General features: G+C 41.4%; 1 protein-coding gene across 3 annotated transcripts; it reads left to right on the top strand.

Moving 5' to 3' along the window:
- Nucleotides 1-700: 700 nt before the first annotated feature.
- On the top strand, nucleotides 701-18,750 carry CNOT8 (CCR4-NOT transcription complex subunit 8). 3 transcript variants are annotated; one of them, XM_053665875.1, is made up of 7 exons: nucleotides 701-842; nucleotides 8,618-8,800; nucleotides 10,201-10,394; nucleotides 13,205-13,366; nucleotides 13,950-14,094; nucleotides 15,382-15,492; nucleotides 17,264-18,750. In XM_053665875.1, exons 2-7 carry the CDS (start codon nucleotides 8,684-8,686, stop codon nucleotides 17,411-17,413), a joined length of 879 nt encoding a protein of 292 aa, XP_053521850.1. In that variant the 5' UTR covers nucleotides 701-842; nucleotides 8,618-8,683; the 3' UTR covers nucleotides 17,414-18,750. The 3 variants fall into 3 exon arrangements, with proteins under 3 accessions (XP_053521850.1, XP_037008158.1, XP_053521849.1); XM_037152263.2 differs by lacking the exon at nucleotides 701-842 and adding an exon at nucleotides 966-1,067; XM_053665874.1 differs by lacking the exon at nucleotides 701-842 and adding an exon at nucleotides 971-1,097.
- The last annotated feature ends 197 nt before the right edge of the window (nucleotides 18,751-18,947 follow it).

Below are 18,947 nucleotides of genomic sequence, written 5' to 3'. Positions count from 1 at the left end.
GGGTTAGGGGGTCTTAGGGTCCTCCTAGGCTAGGCTTGGGCCCCGTGGCTCTCTCACGGAAAATCTGCCGAGCCTACTTAGCGTCAGTCAAGTCTCGGAGCTCCTCCGAAGGCTGGGCGGTGCCTGTAGTCGCCGGATGCTTCGCCCACGGGAGCCCGCGTCCTTCTTGTAACTCGAGCAGATCCCGGTGGGCCGGTTGCTATGGTAACGATGCTCACCCGGCTCCTATAGGCCCGGAGGAAGGAGGCGGGCCTTGGCGGACGTCACCCACACTCGGTTTGGGGGTGCTGTCCCCACCTGTAAATAACTGTTTGCCTGGAAGAAAGCCGTGAGGTAGATGCTTTGTAAGTGAAGGGGTCAGGGGGGCGCACTAGTACAGAGTGAATCATCAGCATCACGTCCCGCCAACCTCCCCGCAAGTCCTCTCGTACCAAAGATTTTAAAGTCCCTCCAAGCAGGGGGGACAAGCAGTAGTAATTTGGAATTTGGTCTGACCGGCCACTTTCCGTAGCCCACCCAGGCCACGCCCACTCAGGAGGGGCTAATTCTAGACCACGCCCCTTTCCCGGCGCCCGAGAGAGAACCAAAATGGAGGAATAGGGGTCTAGATTAAATTGAGTCAGCGCGACTAATCTCGCGAAGGGCTAGGGCGGGCCGTGTTCCGCATGCGTCCTTTGAGGCCACCCCGCCATTTGCGCGGCGCCCTCTTTGTTTTGCGCCTGCGCGATAGCTCCCGCAAGCTCACCGGTTGGGCGAACACGCATAGAACCGCTGGGACGCGCAGAAGGGGAGGAGTAGGCATGATCAGGCGCGCGCGCGTTGGGAGTGACGTAAAGAAGCAGGCGAGTTGGGAGGATCGGCTGGGTAGAGTGGTGCAGCCGTGTTGTTTGGTGAGCGGTGCGTAAGGCCGCTCTGGGTACGAGGGCGCCCATCTCACTGGCCCGCTTGATCCTAGGAGCAGATCCGGGGCAGAGGGAAGAGAGCGCAGGGTCAGGGGCCGTAGCTCCCGCTCCGCGGAGTCTGCCCGCCAGCCCGCCCGCCCGCTCTCGCGGGCCCCGCCTGTCAGGGTAAGCGGGCTCGCGCTTACCAGAGAGGACGTAAGACGAGAGAGTGTGGGAGGCCATCTGGGCCTGTGGGAGGAAGGGGAGTGGGGCGTGTTGAGAGTCAGCGTGTGTGAGACGAGAAAGGCCAATGGAGAAGTGGTAATATAACAACCTCTACCACAGGGTAATAGTATCCTAGTGGTGTGTGCCAAGACTTTACGTAATACTTAAATATGCTTCATTGTATTTAACTTACACTGCAGTCTTCCGGGGTGTATTGCTGTTATCAAACCCATTTTATACGGTAGGAAAACTGAGGCACGAGAGAGGTTAAGTAATTTATACAAAGTGCCATAGCTAGTCTCAAGTTTGGCTTCGAATTTAGGTCTTTCTGGCCCCAAGGCCTGTAATTTTCATTGTTTTTCACAAAGGGTGGCTGGGGGCGGTTGGGGAGGGATGAGTGAGAAGGGAGTGGGTAATCCAGAACGCGAGGAGAATGCTGACGTGAGTTTGGAACCTCGCAGTCTTCCCCCTTCTTCGTTCTTGTGGGCCCGCAACTTTTCCCTGCTGTTCTGTGGCTTTATGAACTTGAGCTGTTGCTTTGGAGGAGCCAACACAGGCCTGGGCCCGAGGGGTGGTTTTACTGCGGTTCAGTCCAAGGTAGTGTCTTCCGACAACTGTGTGGTTTGGGGTACCCGGGAAGACAGCGGCGGTGATTGCGGTCCGTGGTCGGTCCGTAGAGCGGACCCTCCACCGATTTGCTGCCATTTCTTCTGATGTGCTTCTACTTCCTTTCCCATCTTGTGCATGCGCTGCAAAGCCTTTGTTCAGCTCTCCAGAGGGGGATGTGATGTTTTCTGTTTTCTTGCACACTTAGGTTTAAAACAAAACCAGAAAATCCATTTTTTTCCCCAAGCTTGCTCAGGACTGCTTGTGAAGAAATTTTCACGTGGCTGTATCATTAGGTGCCCTTTTAGAGATTTCTTGGGTAAGCAAGGAGCTTTGTTTTGGAGTTGTTTTACAGTAGTAATCGGGAACGATCCGAACAGATTGTACTGGAGATCAGCACAAGGCAGGGACCTCAGTAACTCCTAGGGGGGGTGGTGTGTGTGAGAGAGAGGGACCTTTCCTTCCGGCATAGTCTAGTGCTGGGAAACAACAGGTATCAATTAGTACTTGCCTTTTGCTTTCGTTTGGGGAGAAGTAGCTCATGTGGAGTCGTTTTAAAGTCAGCCTGTGAGGCAAACATTGCATGTGATCAAATTCATCCTTAAAAATTCCTTAGGAGATGACAGATCTTTTCTCAGTGGATCCACAGGCTCAGTTTTTCCTTCAGCTTTGAGACTCGTTACTGTTTCTTTGTTTGTAACCCAGATAAAGCACTTAGGTTACCTTTAGGGACTGTGTTACACAAATACACATATTGGAAGGGCGTAGTCGTTCTGCACTGTGAGGTACTCTGAGATGCAAGCACTGGGAGGCTTGAAAGGAGGAACCAAGGAGAACTAAGTAGAACTAACCAAGGAGAACAGTGTGTAATTCCCATCTCAGTCTTATTCTGGGACATATGCTCACTGAATGGAAAGTGGCCAAAGAATTGCTGGCATTATTATTGTTATTTCACTTTTTGGCTAGCATATTCAGTAGTTTATGCTAAGGTAAATGCGTATCCTATGACTCCTCTTCAGTTTTTGAGGGGCACTACATTAGGGGCTTGCAAGCTATTGTCTGTTTCTTAACAGTTTTCCTAGATAAGAGTTTGGTGCAAGAATGTCATACATTTTTTTGCCAATAGTTTGCTTTTGTGTTCCCCATTTGTTGGATATGTATAACTATGGTTAACTTTTTAAAAAAATTATCTTGGAAATGGAAGTCATGATGCTACCTTTTTAAATTAATGTCTCTGATTTTCAGGGGGTTTTTTTTTGCCTATAAAACGTAGAGGAAGACAGCATTGTACAAAGTTGTGAGTTTTCTCCATGTTATTTTGAAGCAAAACCCCACATTGCATACTAGCCACATACTTTGCATTATCTCTAAATGATAAACACTTTAAAAAACCATAACCACAATAGAAAATAACACCCAAAACGGGAGTGAGGGAAATCCTCCCAAAGACCCAAAACAAAAAAGGTAAAACTGCATTTACTGTTCAGACTTCTAATGGGCTCAAAAATGTAATAGCTTTTTTGTCCCTGCTAATAACTATTTGTTAAAGTAGGACCCAAGTAAAGTCTATACATTTTGATTGGTTGATATGTCTCCAAAAAGTCTTTTGGTTTGATTTCTCACAACTTGTTGAAGAAGCTGGGTGGTTCTGTAGTTTTTGGGGTTTGCTAATTGTATCACTGTGCTATCATTTCACATGTCCCTAGGTCCTCTACATTTCTTGTAAATTGACAGTTAAATTTGGAGGTGTGGTCAGATTCAAATCACATTTTTGTGTGTGGGGGGGGCAAAACTCCATTCACATGCAGGGTAACATTTTGGGTGACGTTGGAGTGTGTGTTACAGTGGCCCCAGGGGTGGTAAGGGAGCTGAGAATGCCTGCAGCCAGTGCTGTCATGGCTGTCCTTACATTGAGTGAAACGCATTACTTGAGTTTGAGGCGATGCTGGTGGAAAACCTCCTGCACTGCTGGTCATGTAAAGCGTACCATACACATTTACGTACATTACATAGTACTTGATAATGACAATAATTGATTATGCCACTGGTTTATGTACTCACATACTATATGTACTATACTTTTTATTGTTATTTAGAGGGAACTCTTTCAACTTATAAGAAAAATCTTGCTATAAAATAGTATTCCATGTTATACCTGCAGCAGCCTCCTACAGCAGCCTCCTGCATCTGGTGTTTACAGGCTATCTTGATCGTATCAGTTTTTCTTGCACTTGACTCAATCTTGTGGTGTTTTGTACTTTAACACATGCACAGGTTTATAGCCTGGGAACAATAAGCTCTACTGTGTAGCCAGGTGTTGAAGTTGGCTGTGCCCTTTAGGTTTGTTTAAGTGTGTTCTGTGATATTTGCACAACTACGAAATTGCCTAATGATGCGTTTGTATTTCTCAGAATGTATTCTTTTAAGTGGCACATACTACCTGGTCATCTCCTTTTTGTTACGGTAACAGCCGTTGTGATTATTTTAACAGCTTTATTGAAGTACAATTTGAATATTATAAAACTTGCCTATGTTAACGTAGAATTCAGTGATTTCCGGTAAATTTAATGAGTTTTGCAGTTACTGTAATTGAGTTTGGGAACATCTCTGTCACCTCAATAAGCTGATTCTTGCCCGTTTTCTGTTCATCCCCATTCCTGTCCCCATCCCACTGCTGTCGTCTGCTTTTTGTCTTTATAGATTTACCTTTTCTGCTTATTCCATGTAAATGCCATTGTGATTATTCATTAGGAATCACAAAATGGTGATATTCTGTCATTGCATATTCATTTATTAGCTGTATAACTTCTGAAGAAAAAGCCCCAGCTATTTGATTACTTCAAGGTACAGTTTACATAGGAAAGATAAGATATGATTTAAAAAATACTAACTTGATTCACTGGCATTCTCCTGAGGTGACCAGTTAAGTTTATTTTCTTAGTTTGCTATGAACTCATGGATTTAAAACTATCTTGAGAAGTTAAATTTAAAAAAAATCTTCACCCAATGACATTTTTTCATTGCTTTCATTGGAGAGAGAGAGAGAGAGAGAGAGAGAGAGAGAGAGAGAGAGAGAGAGAGAGAGAGAGAGATGTATTAATCAGTTGTCTTCCATAAGCACTTGGACTGGGAATTGAACCTAAAATCTAGTAGCTATGTGCTGTGACCAGAAATCAAACCTGCAACCTTTCAGTTATGGGACAGTGCTCCAACTGACTCCAACTGACTGAGCCACACTGGCCAAGGCCTGAGTGTTTTTTTTTTTTTTTTTAAAGATTTTTTCAATTTATTTTAAACAGTGGGGAAAGAGAGAGAGGGAGAGAAACATCAATGTGTGGTTGCCTGTCACATGCCTTTCAGTGAGGACCTGGCCCACAACCCAGGCATGTGCCCTAATTGGGAATTGAACCAGTGACTGTCTGGTTCGCAGGCAGGCACTCAGTCCACTGAGCCATACCAGCCAGGGATGAGAAGTTTTAATACACTGTAGTAATTATCCGTAATGGTTGTTCATGCTGTCTTTGACCAGACTGTAACATTGTCTTCTTAGCTGGGGAATCTGGTTCTAAGGGTAATCTAATTCTCCCCCTTTTTAGCTGTTTTTTGCTGCTTGGAGGCCAAAGGCATTTTTTGCTTGGGTCCCTTTTGTTGCTTTTGCTTTTGCTTTTATGGAAACATCTCCAGGAATGATACTCACTTCTCCTAAAGTAATTTATGGTTGTGTTTTAAATGAACCCCCAAAAGAAGTACATTGTTTCAGTTAGGGAAATAAGGAAGCTGAGTGCTACCAATTTAACATTAATGGGTATAGGAATGGTTTAAGGCCCTTTTGCTGGTTTAGGTTTAGAACCTAAAAATTCTGAGTCCCAACATTTTCTTAATTATGGTCAGGTAGTAAAGTCCACACTCAGTCTGAAGTTCTGCCTTTTTTCTGATGTTCTTTATTTGTTCATTTGCAAGCTTTTCATTCATGCCTGTTGTGTACAGATTGAGCAAATGGACTCTGCCTTTAAGGAATGTCCAACTATATTTGTTAGTAAGATACCACAGTCTACTTTAATTTCAGAGTAATCATAGAAAGTCGGCTGTGATTTCAGGGAAACATATGTCGAAGTGTAGAGTGCCTTAAATAAATGGAATCTTCAGAGGTTGCTTACAGACTGACAGATTGGTTTCTTAGAAGTTTTTCAGCAAAGCTGCTCTCTCTGAAGCGGCGCTTATGCTTTTCCCCCATGCCCTCCCCCAATGCGTTTTCCTGCCTCTCTCTTTCTCATAAGTTCCAAAGGCCCTTCTTTTGCCTCAGTAACTAGTTTCCTTAACCCACTTCTTCTGCTGCCCACTTCTACTCCTGTGACTTTCTAAATAAACTTTTCCTTGTGTTTGAGTCTTGGCTCTGAATTCTTTCTTAGCCAGAACTCAAGTGCAGAGGTTGCTGGACTAAGGTCTGGTCTGACTCCACACTGGTGACTCTTTGCCCTCGACGGTTGTATCTTTGGCACTTGTAACATAAATTGGTAGTCATTGCCCACATTTGTCTCTTTAGCTGCTCAATGATCTCTGAACAAAGAGGTCAATAGGGATGGCGTCAAAGCATCAACAGAGAGATTTTATCAGAGCTTAATTAGGGCTTCCAATTAGGGAACCGAACTAAGGATCTTTTAGCACTCAACTACACTCTCCTGGATTTAGAAGAACCGAACTGCACCCACATCTCATCTGCTAACAAAAATAATTTTTTTCCCCTTAATACTGACCTCCTGGTGGGCTAAAGTCAACAAAGACCAGCAACATGAGGATCATGAGTCTCAGAACCACACTGAAGAGAGCCACTGGGAACTCAGGCACACTCCACGTTACCGTCACAGTTGTTTTTTAACACTAGGACAGTGAACAATGCATGGCTTGTTTGTTGCTCTTTGATAAATAGAAATTATTAAATAAGTCTGTGGCCACATTAAAAAATGTTTTATTTATTTATTTATATTTAGAGATGGGAAGGGAAGGAGAAAGAGAGGAAGGGAAACATCAGTGTGTGGTTGCCTGTCACGCGCCTCCTACTGGCCATCTGGCCTGCAACCCAGGCATGTGTCCTGACTGGGAATTGAACTGGCGACCCTTTGGTTCTCGGGCCAACGTTCAGTCCACTGAGCTATACCAGCCAGGGCTCATGACCACTTTTAAGAGTAATACAAACAGCAGTCACAGGATGAAATTTTCTGTCCAATAACGGGAGTAACTCAATATTTATGAAGTTTTATAAAATACCATATTGACTTGTATATTTCATCTCTATCATAAATGCAGCCCCCTGCCTGTCTTTGTTTTGAAGAAGAAATAGTCCTTTCCTCCTCTTCGAATTATTTCATGGTCAGACTGCTCTAAAAACTGCAAATGGTCCTACTATTCAGTAAGAAAAAGTACACAATGCTGAAATCGTATTTGGTATTCTCTACAAACTTAGAGACTTCAGCAATGATCAAACAAAATTTTCAAAGCAAAGTACCATCCACAAGGACATAATTCTGACTAGAAAACTTACAAAGAGGAGCAAAACTTAAATTAGTCTCAACAGTAAAAAGATAAAAAGTTTCTGAGAGAAATGGTCACACTTGGAAATGCCAATTTTGTTTTCTTGATTGTGACTGAAAAGTGGAAAGCAAAGATTTTCCTTGCTCTGTCTTTTGGAAGGACATTTTAAACGTTCATTGTACTGTTCCTAGGGATTTCCCTGGGTATGTGCACTGGTACCCACACTTACACTGTGTTGAGGATGCGTGTGGTGGGGTTGCCTTTTAAGTAAATGCCCTTATGGTGACTTCCTTTTAGTGTTTTCGTGACTGAGCATCTCAGGTTGAGTCTGCTAAAATAACAGCATTACTCCGAGGCTAAACCAGGTTGAGTTTTTATCTTGCAGAATACTATCTCCTCCTGCTTCCTCCCAGAATATATACCATCCGTCATTCTGTTAAAATTTTTTTTTCAAAGTCTTTGTTTATTTTTAGAGAGGGGGAGGGAGAAAGATGGAGAGAAACATCAGTGTTTGGCTGCCTCTTGGGGGGGGGCGCACCCCTGCTGGGGACCTGGCTGCAACACAGGCATGTGGTTGGTGCAACTCCCAACCCACTGAGCCACAGCAGTCAGGGCAGTCATTCTGCTTTTCATACCTGCTGCCTTCTGTATCTTGATTGTTGAATTGCTGCTTGGTTTCTTTACAATATTATGTGTTTAAAAGTAGACAGTAGTAACTCAGATTCACATATTTCTTGTGGCTGTTAGGGTTGAAATTAGTGTTTTACCACTTAAATCCCTATTTGCACTAATCTAAGGAGACACTATATTAAGTTCGTCCATTGCCTCTAGTTCTATTTGACTTTTGAATTGCAGGGAAAAAGAATTTCTCTTATTTGGAGAATGGAGAGGGGAGTCCCACACCCATATCCATGTTATAGGTATAAAGACTTAAGTGTAAGAGTTTAGGTCCACGTTCTTTCAGGCTTTCAGAGACCCTAGGTAAATTTAAACTGGCTACAGTGGTTCCTTTAGAAACGTTTCCATGATTTGGGCTCTGAGCAAAGTTCTGTGAAGCTGTGAAAGTTACAGATAAGGGCATATTTGTGGTCCCGGGATTCTTAGTCTTTAGGTATTTTAGAGAGGGCAGAAAACTGGCTGGGGGGGGGGTGGTGAGTTTACTTCTCTGCTAAAGGGAAGCTTGGGCAAAAGTTTCTTAATAATTTTAGTTTCTTTTGGTTAAAGAATTGTGAGTGTGTGTGGAGAATAAATACTGTAATAGCCTTAATATTTTAGTTTAAGTTGGTGACATGATACAATATTGTTTCAGTGCCTTTGTTTTGTTGCTATGACAATGTCTAAATTTATGGGATTACAAAATGTGTTTTTGAATCTAGATCAGATCAACCATTGGCTTGCCCTCTGTCACAGTCCGCTGAAGGTGCCTTCCGAGCTTCTTCAGGATGCCTGCAGCACTCGTGGAGAACAGCCAGGTTATCTGTGAAGTCTGGGCCAGCAACCTAGAAGAAGAGATGAGGAAGATCCGAGAAATTGTGCTCAGTTACAGTTACATTGCGATGGTAAAGAGCTTTACTCTGTTTGACCCACCTTCTGGTATGGACTTAGGGAATATTTAATGTGAGATTTTGAAATAAATGATTACACTAAAGTGATGGTAAATTAAACATGATAGGAGGTCATATTGCTTTCATGAAACGTGACGGTAGCCAGTATATCTGAGAAGGATGTAACCTCTAGATATTTTTGTAACGTTACTGTGTGTTTGAAAGTCTTCAAGGCAGAAGTATATCAGCAGTAGAGCGCATCCGTCCCTTAGATATGGTGAATTTGTATAGTTTTAAAAATGATTTTTAAAAATTATTTGCCAGCATTTAAAAATCAAGAGACCTTACTTAAACTCCAGATTTTTGCCATTTCTGGAAAAATTGGGATGATCTGGCACATTCCTGCCTGACATTGTGTGGCTGTGTATTATGGCGATGTCGAGGGCCTGCCTTTTTTAGAGGAGATACGTGCTCTGGTTTGCTCCAGCAGCCCTGACATGTAACCATTTTTGTACCTACTTTGCTTTATTCCTTTACATGAGCTGCTTGGAGTTTGGGACTTCTGCTGTAGAGATTATAGAATTAAGTCTTTAGGTTGGTATTTAGTGTTCTCTATGATCTTGTTCTTTCAAGCTGAATATGGCTATTGTTTTTTATGAATGGCATTTTCACTTCCCCATTTTGTGTTTTTATTCATATATTGTTCTCAACTTAGAATATTAAAAATTTTTTTAAATTGATTTTAGAGAGGGGAAGGGAAGGAGAGAGAATCATCAGTGTGAGAGAGCTACATTGATCAGTTACCTTTTGTACATGCCCCAACTGGGGACCATACCCACAACCCAGGCATGTACCCTGACTGGGAATCAAACCAGCGACCTTTGGGTTTATAGGATGACACCCAACCAACTGAGCCACACCAGCCGGGGCTAGAGTGTTCTTAACTCCTGTGTGTCTACCTGTTGTTAGCCGCCTGCTTCTACTGCTGTCCTGCACATGTTGTGCAGAGCTTCATGATTTTAGCGCTTCTGTAGGTGTCAACAGGATCAGCATTTTTAAAAAAGATTTATTCATTTATTTTTAGAGAGAGGGGAAGAGAGGGAGAAAGGGAGAGAAACATTGATGGGTTGCCTCTCACATGCCCCCACCTGGGGACCTGGCCTACAACCCTAGCATGTGCTTTGACTGGGAATTGAACCGACAACCTTTCAGCTCACAGGCTGATGCTATGAGCATCCACTGAGCGACATCAGTCAGGGCAAGATCAATATTTGTATTTTAAGATACATTTTTTTCTGCCCAGCCTTGGGACTTGTCACCTAACTTTTATAAATTGAGGTAAAAATTTTATGATTGACCATTTCAGCATCCTGTATTTTGTGAAACCCAATGATGAGAGACTTTTCCTTTTCCAGGACACAGAGTTTCCAGGTGTTGTGGTACGACCAATCGGTGAATTTCGTAGTTCCATAGATTACCAGTATCAGCTTTTACGGTGCAATGTTGACCTTTTAAAAATTATCCAGCTGGGCCTTACATTCACAAATGAGAAGGGAGAATATCCTTCTGGAATCAACACTTGGCAGTTCAACTTCAAATTCAACCTTACGTAAGTGTCTGAGACAGTTTTGAGTGTTGTTCTTAGAAGTGCTACATTTGTGTAGACTGATTTCTAACTGAATTCAATTTTAAGTTTTGTTTCCACCGAAGCCAGGTAAGGGTTCCATGAAGCAGTCAAGCAGAGAATGGACTAGAGAATCTGAGAAAGTTTCTCTTAAAGAACTGTTACAAGTTAACAATAAAAAGAGAAATAATCAATTAAAAATGGGTAAAAGGTCTGAATAGACATTATCTCCAAAGAAAATATGCAAATGGCCAATAAGCCCATGAAAAGATGCTCAATCATGTCATTAGAGAAATGCAAATCAAAACTGCAGTGAGATACCACTTCACACCCACTACGTGGCTGTAATACAAAAGACAGTAACAAATGCTGACGAGGATGTGGAGAAATTAGAATACTCATACGTTGTTACTGGGAATGTAAAATGGTACAGCCTCTTTGGAAAACAGTTTGGCTGATCCTCAGCAGGTTAAATGTAGAGTTACCATATGACCCAGCACTTTCACTCATGTCTCAGAGAAACGAAAACATGTCCATGTAAAAACTTGTATGCTAGTATTCATAGCAGCATTGTTCGTAAGGACCCAAAAGTTGAAGCAACACAAAAATATATGAACTGTCAAATGAATAAATTAAACAGCATATCCACAGAATTGAATGTTATGGAGCAGTAAAAAGGAATGAAGTGCTGATATATGCTATACATGGATGAACTTCGAAAACATGCTAAGGAAAAGAAGCCAGATGCAAAGGTCCCATATATGATTCTATTTATTTGAACTGTCTGAAGTAGGCATAGCTACAGAGAGAGGAAATAGATTGGTGGTTTCTAGAGCAGGGGTTGGGAAGGTTATGGGGTAATGGGGAGGGATTGCTTAACGGCAACAGTATTTTTCTTTTTGAGGTGCTGAAATAATTTATAATTCGTGGTTGCATATCTGTGCTTTACTAAAAACTATTGAGTTGTATACTTTAAATGAGTGAATTGTTTAGTATGTGAATTATATCTCAAAAAGGCTATTTAAAATTAAGTCAGTTTTCTAGTTAAGACATTAGTGTTTGCATTGAAGTTCTTTTGCCATTTCTTTCTTCTTCTTCTTTTTTTTAAGATTTCATTTATTTAGAGTTTAGAGAGGGGAAGAGAAGGAGAAAGGGAAACATCAGTGTGTGGTTGCCTCTCGCGCACCCCTTACTGGGGACCTGGCCCACAACCCAGGCATGCGGCCTGACTGGGAACTGCACCAGCGACTCTTTGGTTAGCAGGCTGGCACTTAGTCCACTGAGCCACACCAGCCAGGGCCTGCTGTTTCTTCACTGGTTGACTTTGGGTCAGTTATCTTCCCTTTTGTAATTCAGTTTTCTTATCTGTAAAAGAGGGTCGTTAGTGTCTTTCATAGTAAAAATAAGGTATAGAGTGGGTGCTAATCAAGGTAGTTGAAACTGAAGTCTGTCTGGTAGTGGGAAAATTTTGATGTAATTTTTAAAAAAATTGTAAAAAAATAAAATCTGTCTTTGCACTGTTGTGAAACAGACCTTCAGAATTTTTTCATTGTGCAAATCTGAAACTTTACACCCATTAAATAACAAGTCCCTTTTTCCTCTCCCCCAAGATCTTGGTAACTACCATTCTACTTTCTGTTTGGGTGGAATTTTACAGTATCTGTTATTTTATGAAGGACTTATTTCAGTATAAAGTCATCAGGGTTCATCCATGTCATAGCACATGGCAGAATTTCCTTCCTAAAATCAGTTGTGTGTATAGACCATATTTTCTTTGTCCATTCACTTGTTGATGGACATTTGGGTTGATCCACCTCTTGACTATCGAAAATAGTGCTGCTATATACATGGAGGTGCATGTACCATTTTGAGACCCTGTTTGCAGTTCTTTTGGTTGTGTGCCCAGAAATGAGATTACTGGATCATATCGTAATTGTTTTTAAGTTTTTGAGGATGATATACTTTTTAAGGGAAAAATTGGCAGGAGACTTATTTTGCTGATTGTCTGAAGTAATATTAGTGCATTTCTTATTGGGCTCCAGTTCTTTAATACTGCTTTGTTTAACTAGGCACCAGGGGCATTTGATAGCTCAGGGATAATTTTTTGATTATTGTCCATGTGTCTGAGAGACTTCCTTGAGTTTCAAAGAATAATTTTGGGACGTAATCCGGATCTTTAACTGGATTATTTCAGTCCATTGCCAAAGCCTGATATTTGTAACAAAGCCTGATGTTAACATAATATGCAAAATAATGTTATGTTTTTATTGCAGAGTTTGTGTATGAGTTTAAAATAATGTGTTTTTTTCCCAAAGATTTTATTTATTTATTTTTGGAGAGAAGGGAAGAAGAGGAGAAAGAGGGGGAAACACCAGTGTGTGGTTGCCTCTCACATGCCCCCTGCTGGGACCTGCCTGCAACCCAGGCATGTGCCCGGACTGGGAATCAATCTGGCGACCCTCTGGTTCACAGGCCAGCCCTCAGTCCACTGAGTTACACCAGCCAGGGCAAAATAATGTTTGAGGTGGAATAGAAGGCTGTTCTTAATTTAGTAGAAAAAATTAAAGTTGTGGTGGTTTTCTTTCTAGTCTCACCCAGGTTTACATGAAAAACAAAAGGAAAACAGTGAAACCTAGTGGAAAAGGAGTTATTTCCCTACTTTTGTGTTATTCTAAATATTCCTTGTTTAAATTAAGTGATGCATCTTTACAGTGAACTGTTATGCCAGAGTTACAAATGCTCACTGCTTCTGTTACATTCTCTACCCACTAAGAAGCGAATCCCTTCTTTTCTAGAGAGGACATGTACTCCCAGGACTCCATCGATCTCCTTGCTAACTCAGGACTGCAGTTTCAGAAGCACGAAGAGGAAGGGATTGACACATTGCACTTTGCAGAGCTGCTTATGACATCAGGGGTCGTTCTCTGTGACAACGTCAAATGGCTTTCATTTCACAGGTCAGCCCCAGAGAGTGTGTGTCTCTAGATTTGGGAGCAGGCAGTTGAATTCTTACGTTATTTTTCAAGTCTTACTGGCTCTTTTCTGTTGGTCACTAGCAATTATGAAGTTGGAATGGTACCTGTTAACTCGTGTTTGTTTTTCAAAAAACACTTTGGAGCTCATACTGGTTTGTGTCACACAGTATTGGGCTCTGTCATGTGGCAGTCTGTGGGTATTTTCCAAGTGGAGAGTTGGAGGGTGGGGAGGGTGAAGCACTTGGTTGTCTTTTTCTTATCTTTTAAGTGGCTGGCCTGGAGTTTCCTATGTACTTGAAAGCCAGACTCCCCTTAGACGTTATTCTTTTCAGTACTTTTAAAAGTTTTGTTGAATAAAAACTCACATTTATAAACCCTTAGGTATTCTTATATATCTCCCATATTAGTCTGTTATTTTTTAATGGAAAGTTCAGATTATAGTAGGACAAAGTGCTTTGGAAAACTGAAAGGTAGCGTCGTAATCAATGAGAAATAAAGTGGTTGAACACTGGGGCCTAATAACTGCTGCTTTTTTTCACCTTCGTGCCTCCTTCTTTCCTTGCAGTGGCTATGATTTCGGCTACATGGTAAAGTTACTTACAGATTCTCGCTTGCCGGAAGAGGAACATGAGTTTTTTCATATTCTGAACCTTTTCTTCCCATCTATTTATGACGTGAAATACCTAATGAAGAGTTGCAAAAATCTTAAGGTACAATTTTTTTCTTAATACTGGTAACAATAACAACAAAAAGCCAAAAAAGCAAACTTGTCATTTTGCTTTGTTACTTGTTCAGCATATATTCTTGTGTGTCTGCTAGGTGCCAGCATTGTGCTAGACAGGTTGTGTATAGAGCTGATTGGCACAGGAATTTGCATGGTTACTGGCTTTAACCTGGGCATGAAGGGAGCCCCTCTGCTTCTCTCATCTTAAGACAAAGCTTTCTTTACTTAAGGTCCACGAAGCACATGAAATTTGGTAACTTGTGGAGTATGTGCCTTTTGTGAGGAATGAGGTCTGTCGCGTACTAGATTCTCAGATCAGAGGAATTCTCCACCCTAGACCAACTGTTTTCAACCAGTGTGCCTTAAGAATTTTTAGAAAGTGAAATACCTGATTATTTAGTCAGGGACACTGACCTCTTTTCCCTTAGATTGTCAAATAAAAAAAATTATGCCCTGGCTGGGTAGCTCATTTGAATAGAGCATCGTCCTGATACAGTAAGGTTGCAGATTCAATCTCTGGTCAGGGCACATACAAGAAGCAACCCATGAATGTATAAATAAGTGGGACAACAAATCAGTGTTTCTCCTTCCCTCCCTCCCTGCCCTTCCCCCTTCTCTAAAATCAGTAAATTAAAAAAAAAAAGTACATTAACCAACACAACAGTAGCCATGCAGTGTGAATTCCTTGTCTTGAACCATAAATATATGTCATATAGTAAGAGTTACGTCATATTGATTACATTGCATAGTTAGGCTTTGTTTGATTGGTTTATTCTTAGTACCAGATATCCTTATATAGAAAGACAGGCACCTGATTTTTTTTTTAAAGTCACTTTGGAGCAGTAAGGTAGGTAATTTTATTATTAATATTTTTTGGTGTGTCACAGAATTTTAGTAATTATTTGTGTGTGCCATGAGATGAAAAAGTTGAACATTGCTCCCCTAAACAGCGTAAGAACTCACTACCCTATTAAATCATTGACATAAGAGGTTTGCTCTCTTGAATTAGATTGGCATTTACTGTTGCTTAAGCCTTGTTTTATAGCAGTTGGGACTTTATGGGGTAGAAATCTGAAAAAACTAATAATAAAGAAAATGAAAAGTGGAATATAATACAATGTATTATTTGAAGGGCTGGGGAAAGGCCTGATAGGTAAATGGCCTGTTCCCACTTCTCATCCCCCAAAGAAACTCCAGAATGGACTTAGTTGATTCCAGTAGAGGAGTGTCGGGTCTGTAATGTTATCTTTGCTCTCCTAACACCCGTCTCCAGGGAGGTCTTCAGGAAGTCGCTGATCAGTTGGATTTGCAGAGAATTGGAAGGCAGCATCAGGCCGGCTCAGACTCACTGCTGACAGGAATGGCATTCTTCAGAATGAAAGAGGTGAGGTTTAGGAGCTTACCCGACCTTTGTGGGCTGAGGTTTACAGTTTCTGTTGGAAACTGATGATCACCTTGGAAGTAGTTGTTTTTGTTTGTTTTTTGGTTAATTAGGATATTCAATATATTAAATGTAGTTTGGGAAGCAGAGAAGCATTCTGAGATGGAGACCACGCAGCACACACAATCTAGAAGTGTATCTGGTGTCCTCCCAGCTCTGATTGTTGTACTTACTTGTTTCTCTTCTAATTTCTATAATGTGAACACATTTGCTAGACCACCCACTTATCCCACAGCTAAGATCATATTCAGCAGCTTTTCTGCTAAGGTGAGAACAAGACGAGGATGTTCACTCTCACCAGTTTTATTCAACATGATATTGAAGTTCTAGCCAGAACATTTAGGCAAGAAAAAGAAACTAAAAGGCATCCAGACCAAAAAAGAGGAAGTAAACTGTCACTATTTCCAGATGACATGTTGTTATATGTGGAAACCTTAAAGACTGACAAAAAAACATTAGGACTAATAAATTCAGTACAGTTGCAGGATACAAAATCAATATACAGAATTCTGTTGTTTTTTTATACTAATAATGAACTTTGAGAAAGAGAAATTAAGAAAACGCATTTATAGTTGCAACAAAATGAGTACACAATACCTTGGAATACATTTAACCAGAGACGTGGACGTGGAACTAGAAGCCATGGATGGAAGGGGTGAAGAGGACACAAATGAGTGGGAAAATGGTCTGCGCTCATGGAGTAGAAGAATCGATATTGTTAAAATCCAGTTCCAATCCAAAGTAGATTCAGTGCAATCCCTGTAAAATTTCAGTGGTGTTTTTCACAGAAACAGAGCAATCCTAAAATTTGTGTGGAACCACAAAAGACTCCAATAGAGCAATCTTGAGAAAGAACAAAGCTGGAGGCGTCATTCTTCCTGAGTTGGCCCCTTGAAGTACAATACTTTTGGCAGTGTCTGGAGGCACTTTTGGTTGTCACATCCTGGGGGGGTTTGGGGGGCAATATGCCACTGGCCAAGGATGCTGCTAAACACCCTGTGGTACCACACTGCATTGGACAAGCTACCTGCCACCCCATCAAAGACTTATCCTGCCCAGTAGTTCCAGGGCTGAGATGCTTCATGTCCATGACAGACAACGTATTATATAGTACTCTGTTTTAGACAGGGAACAGGGCTTAAGGAGAGTTGAAGTGATCTTTGTAAGGTCACATGGTGAGTCAGTCTGTAGAGCCCAAGCTGTTAACCTCTTAAGTTACACTGAGTGTTAAAAAAGAGAAGGGACATGCCCTGGCTGGTGTAGCAAATTCCTGGTCAAGGACATGCCTGGGTTGCGGGCCAGGTCCCTGGTTGGGGGCGTGTGAGAGGCAGCCAGTTAATGTGTTTCTCCCACATCGATGTTTCTCTCCCTCTATTTCCATCTCTCTAAAAACAAAATCTTTATACTCCATTCCCCAATATGAAGAAACAAAATGGGACATTTATACTGAACAGCAGCGGTTGTAGCTGCAGCACGGGGATCCTGGCAGTAAAAGACCTAGTTCTTCATCTATTTCATGGAGAAATAGACGTCTGTTCAGAAAGGAGCATGAAGAGGTTTGGCACCTTTCTTTATGGAATAGTTTCTAGTTGGCTAGATTTTTCAGGACTCTAAGAGAGCTGGGAGGTGTTGATGTCACAGTATTTAGATTTGACATGATTCTCAGTGTGACTCGGCGTAATTCTTACCACGGGTTCTCTGTCCCATTCTGCAGTTATTTTTTGAGGACAGTATTGATGATGCCAAGTACTGTGGGCGGCTCTATGGCCTGGGCACAGGAGTGGCCCAGAAGCAGAATGAGGATGTGGACTCTGCCCAGGAGAAGATGAGCATCCTGGCGATCATCAACAACATGCAGCAGTGATGGCCCGAGGCTCTGCAGCAGGGCTGACCCCGGAGTGGTGCTCACTGAACACTGACCTCCCTCCCCGAGAGAAACGCTTCTTTTGAGCAAACTGCCATCTGCATTGAGCAGAAAGACAATTTGATTTTACTGAAGACAGGAGAAGTCTTTTAGATCCAGAAGAGGGGAGTTTGCTCTGCACTTGTAAACAAGTCTTACCTATTCCTCATCCCCAGGCCTCTTCTCCAGTTGCCTCCTGCCACCAGCATCCATGGCTCATCTGACACCTTTTAAAATATCCAGGATGAGTGAGAACCAAACTAGTAAAATGTATATAACTCTAACCTGTTGTCATTCTTTTTCTTTTAAACTTGTTGCTAATCTCTGACGATAAAGACTTCTCGCTGTGATTCTCAGCTGAGCTGAGGGTTTCCGGGAAAAGTGGAACAAAATGGTATTCTTATTAAGTGTGGGGGATAGGTATTGCATCTTTTTTTTTTTTGCATCTTTTTTATTTTGAGACTTCTTGAGGACATTTGCTTTCCTCATACTTTGTTAGTCTTTTCTTTTTATATACTATTATATGGAAATAAATTACACACTCAGTGCTGAAATTTGAAGACTAGATAATGAAAACTTTCCTTAAAATTCTACTGAATCTGTCTACTCTGTTCATGAGTGGGTATTAAGTTAACCACTTGAGTGTCTTTATGTGCTGTTGTGCCACTGAGATTTGCTATTACATGTGCATCATTTGAAATCATTTTATGTTTTCATATAATAAAATCATGGGTTTGATCCTGAAGGAAATCAGTTAAGATCCGATTTTTGGATTATAAATCTGTTGTGATTTCAGATGGCCATTTGTATTCTCCCACCTCTCCTCTGTTTTCCCTGCTTTTCCTGCCAGCAAACCTGATGAGAAGTTAGGGAGATGGATTAATGTGAGTACCAGGGATCGGAGTCTTTAAAAAGTTTTAGTGGTTCAGATAAACAGGGCAGTAAGGGATTTGGTTTATAGAGTTCTCTTGGAGTAATATCACACAACTGGGGTAGAAAGCTCAGGATGGTAATTTTCCCCCCTAAACTAGTCATTTAAAAAGTACACTGTATTTTCTTTTGAATGACTACAGTATGGACAATTTTGAAAAACCAAAAAAAAACAAACCCATTTGCAATGTTGGTGGAAATGAAAACTGGTAACTCATTGAAGTGGATGTCTTGCATTTTAAACGCTTATAGAAAACTCAATTTGAGATGATTAAAAAAATGTCAAGTATTATAAGCTGGTATTTAAGATGCTTGTAAATATATTTATGTTTTTAATTTTGTATAATAAAGATTTCTTTTTAACCATTGGCATGAAGGTTTGGTCTTTCATAGCTGTGAATTTCCGGCTTTAGAAATAGACGTTTGCTGTCAGTAACAGAAGTGTTTTGTCAGAAGTGTTTTGTCTGCCCCCAAACTCTTGCCTCCATTTCCCAAAGGGAAACTTTTAATGAGCAGCTGTGTAAATGGAATCATCGCTTCACATTCACCGCTTATTGTTGGACCT

The sequence above is a fragment of the Artibeus jamaicensis genome, unplaced genomic scaffold (genome assembly GCF_021234435.1).
Source record: "Artibeus jamaicensis isolate MK-2021 breed Jamaican fruit bat unplaced genomic scaffold, CSHL_Jam_final contig_432, whole genome shotgun sequence".
Taxonomy (NCBI): Eukaryota; Metazoa; Chordata; class Mammalia; order Chiroptera; family Phyllostomidae; genus Artibeus; species Artibeus jamaicensis.
This window is presented reverse-complemented; position numbering and strand designations above follow the sequence as displayed.

Bases quoted from the DNA above. Each gene is read 5' to 3' on its own strand.
- CNOT8 (XM_053665875.1), top strand. From the start codon at position 8,684: ATGCCTGCAGCACTCGTGGAGAACAGCCAGGTTATCTGTGAAGTCTGG. The intron at 8,801-10,200 runs GTAAAGAGCTTT...TTCCTTTTCCAG, and splicing joins GTTACAGTTACATTGCGATG to GACACAGAGTTTCCAGGTGT. The intron at 15,493-17,263 runs GTGAGGTTTAGG...CCCATTCTGCAG, and splicing joins CATTCTTCAGAATGAAAGAG to TTATTTTTTGAGGACAGTAT.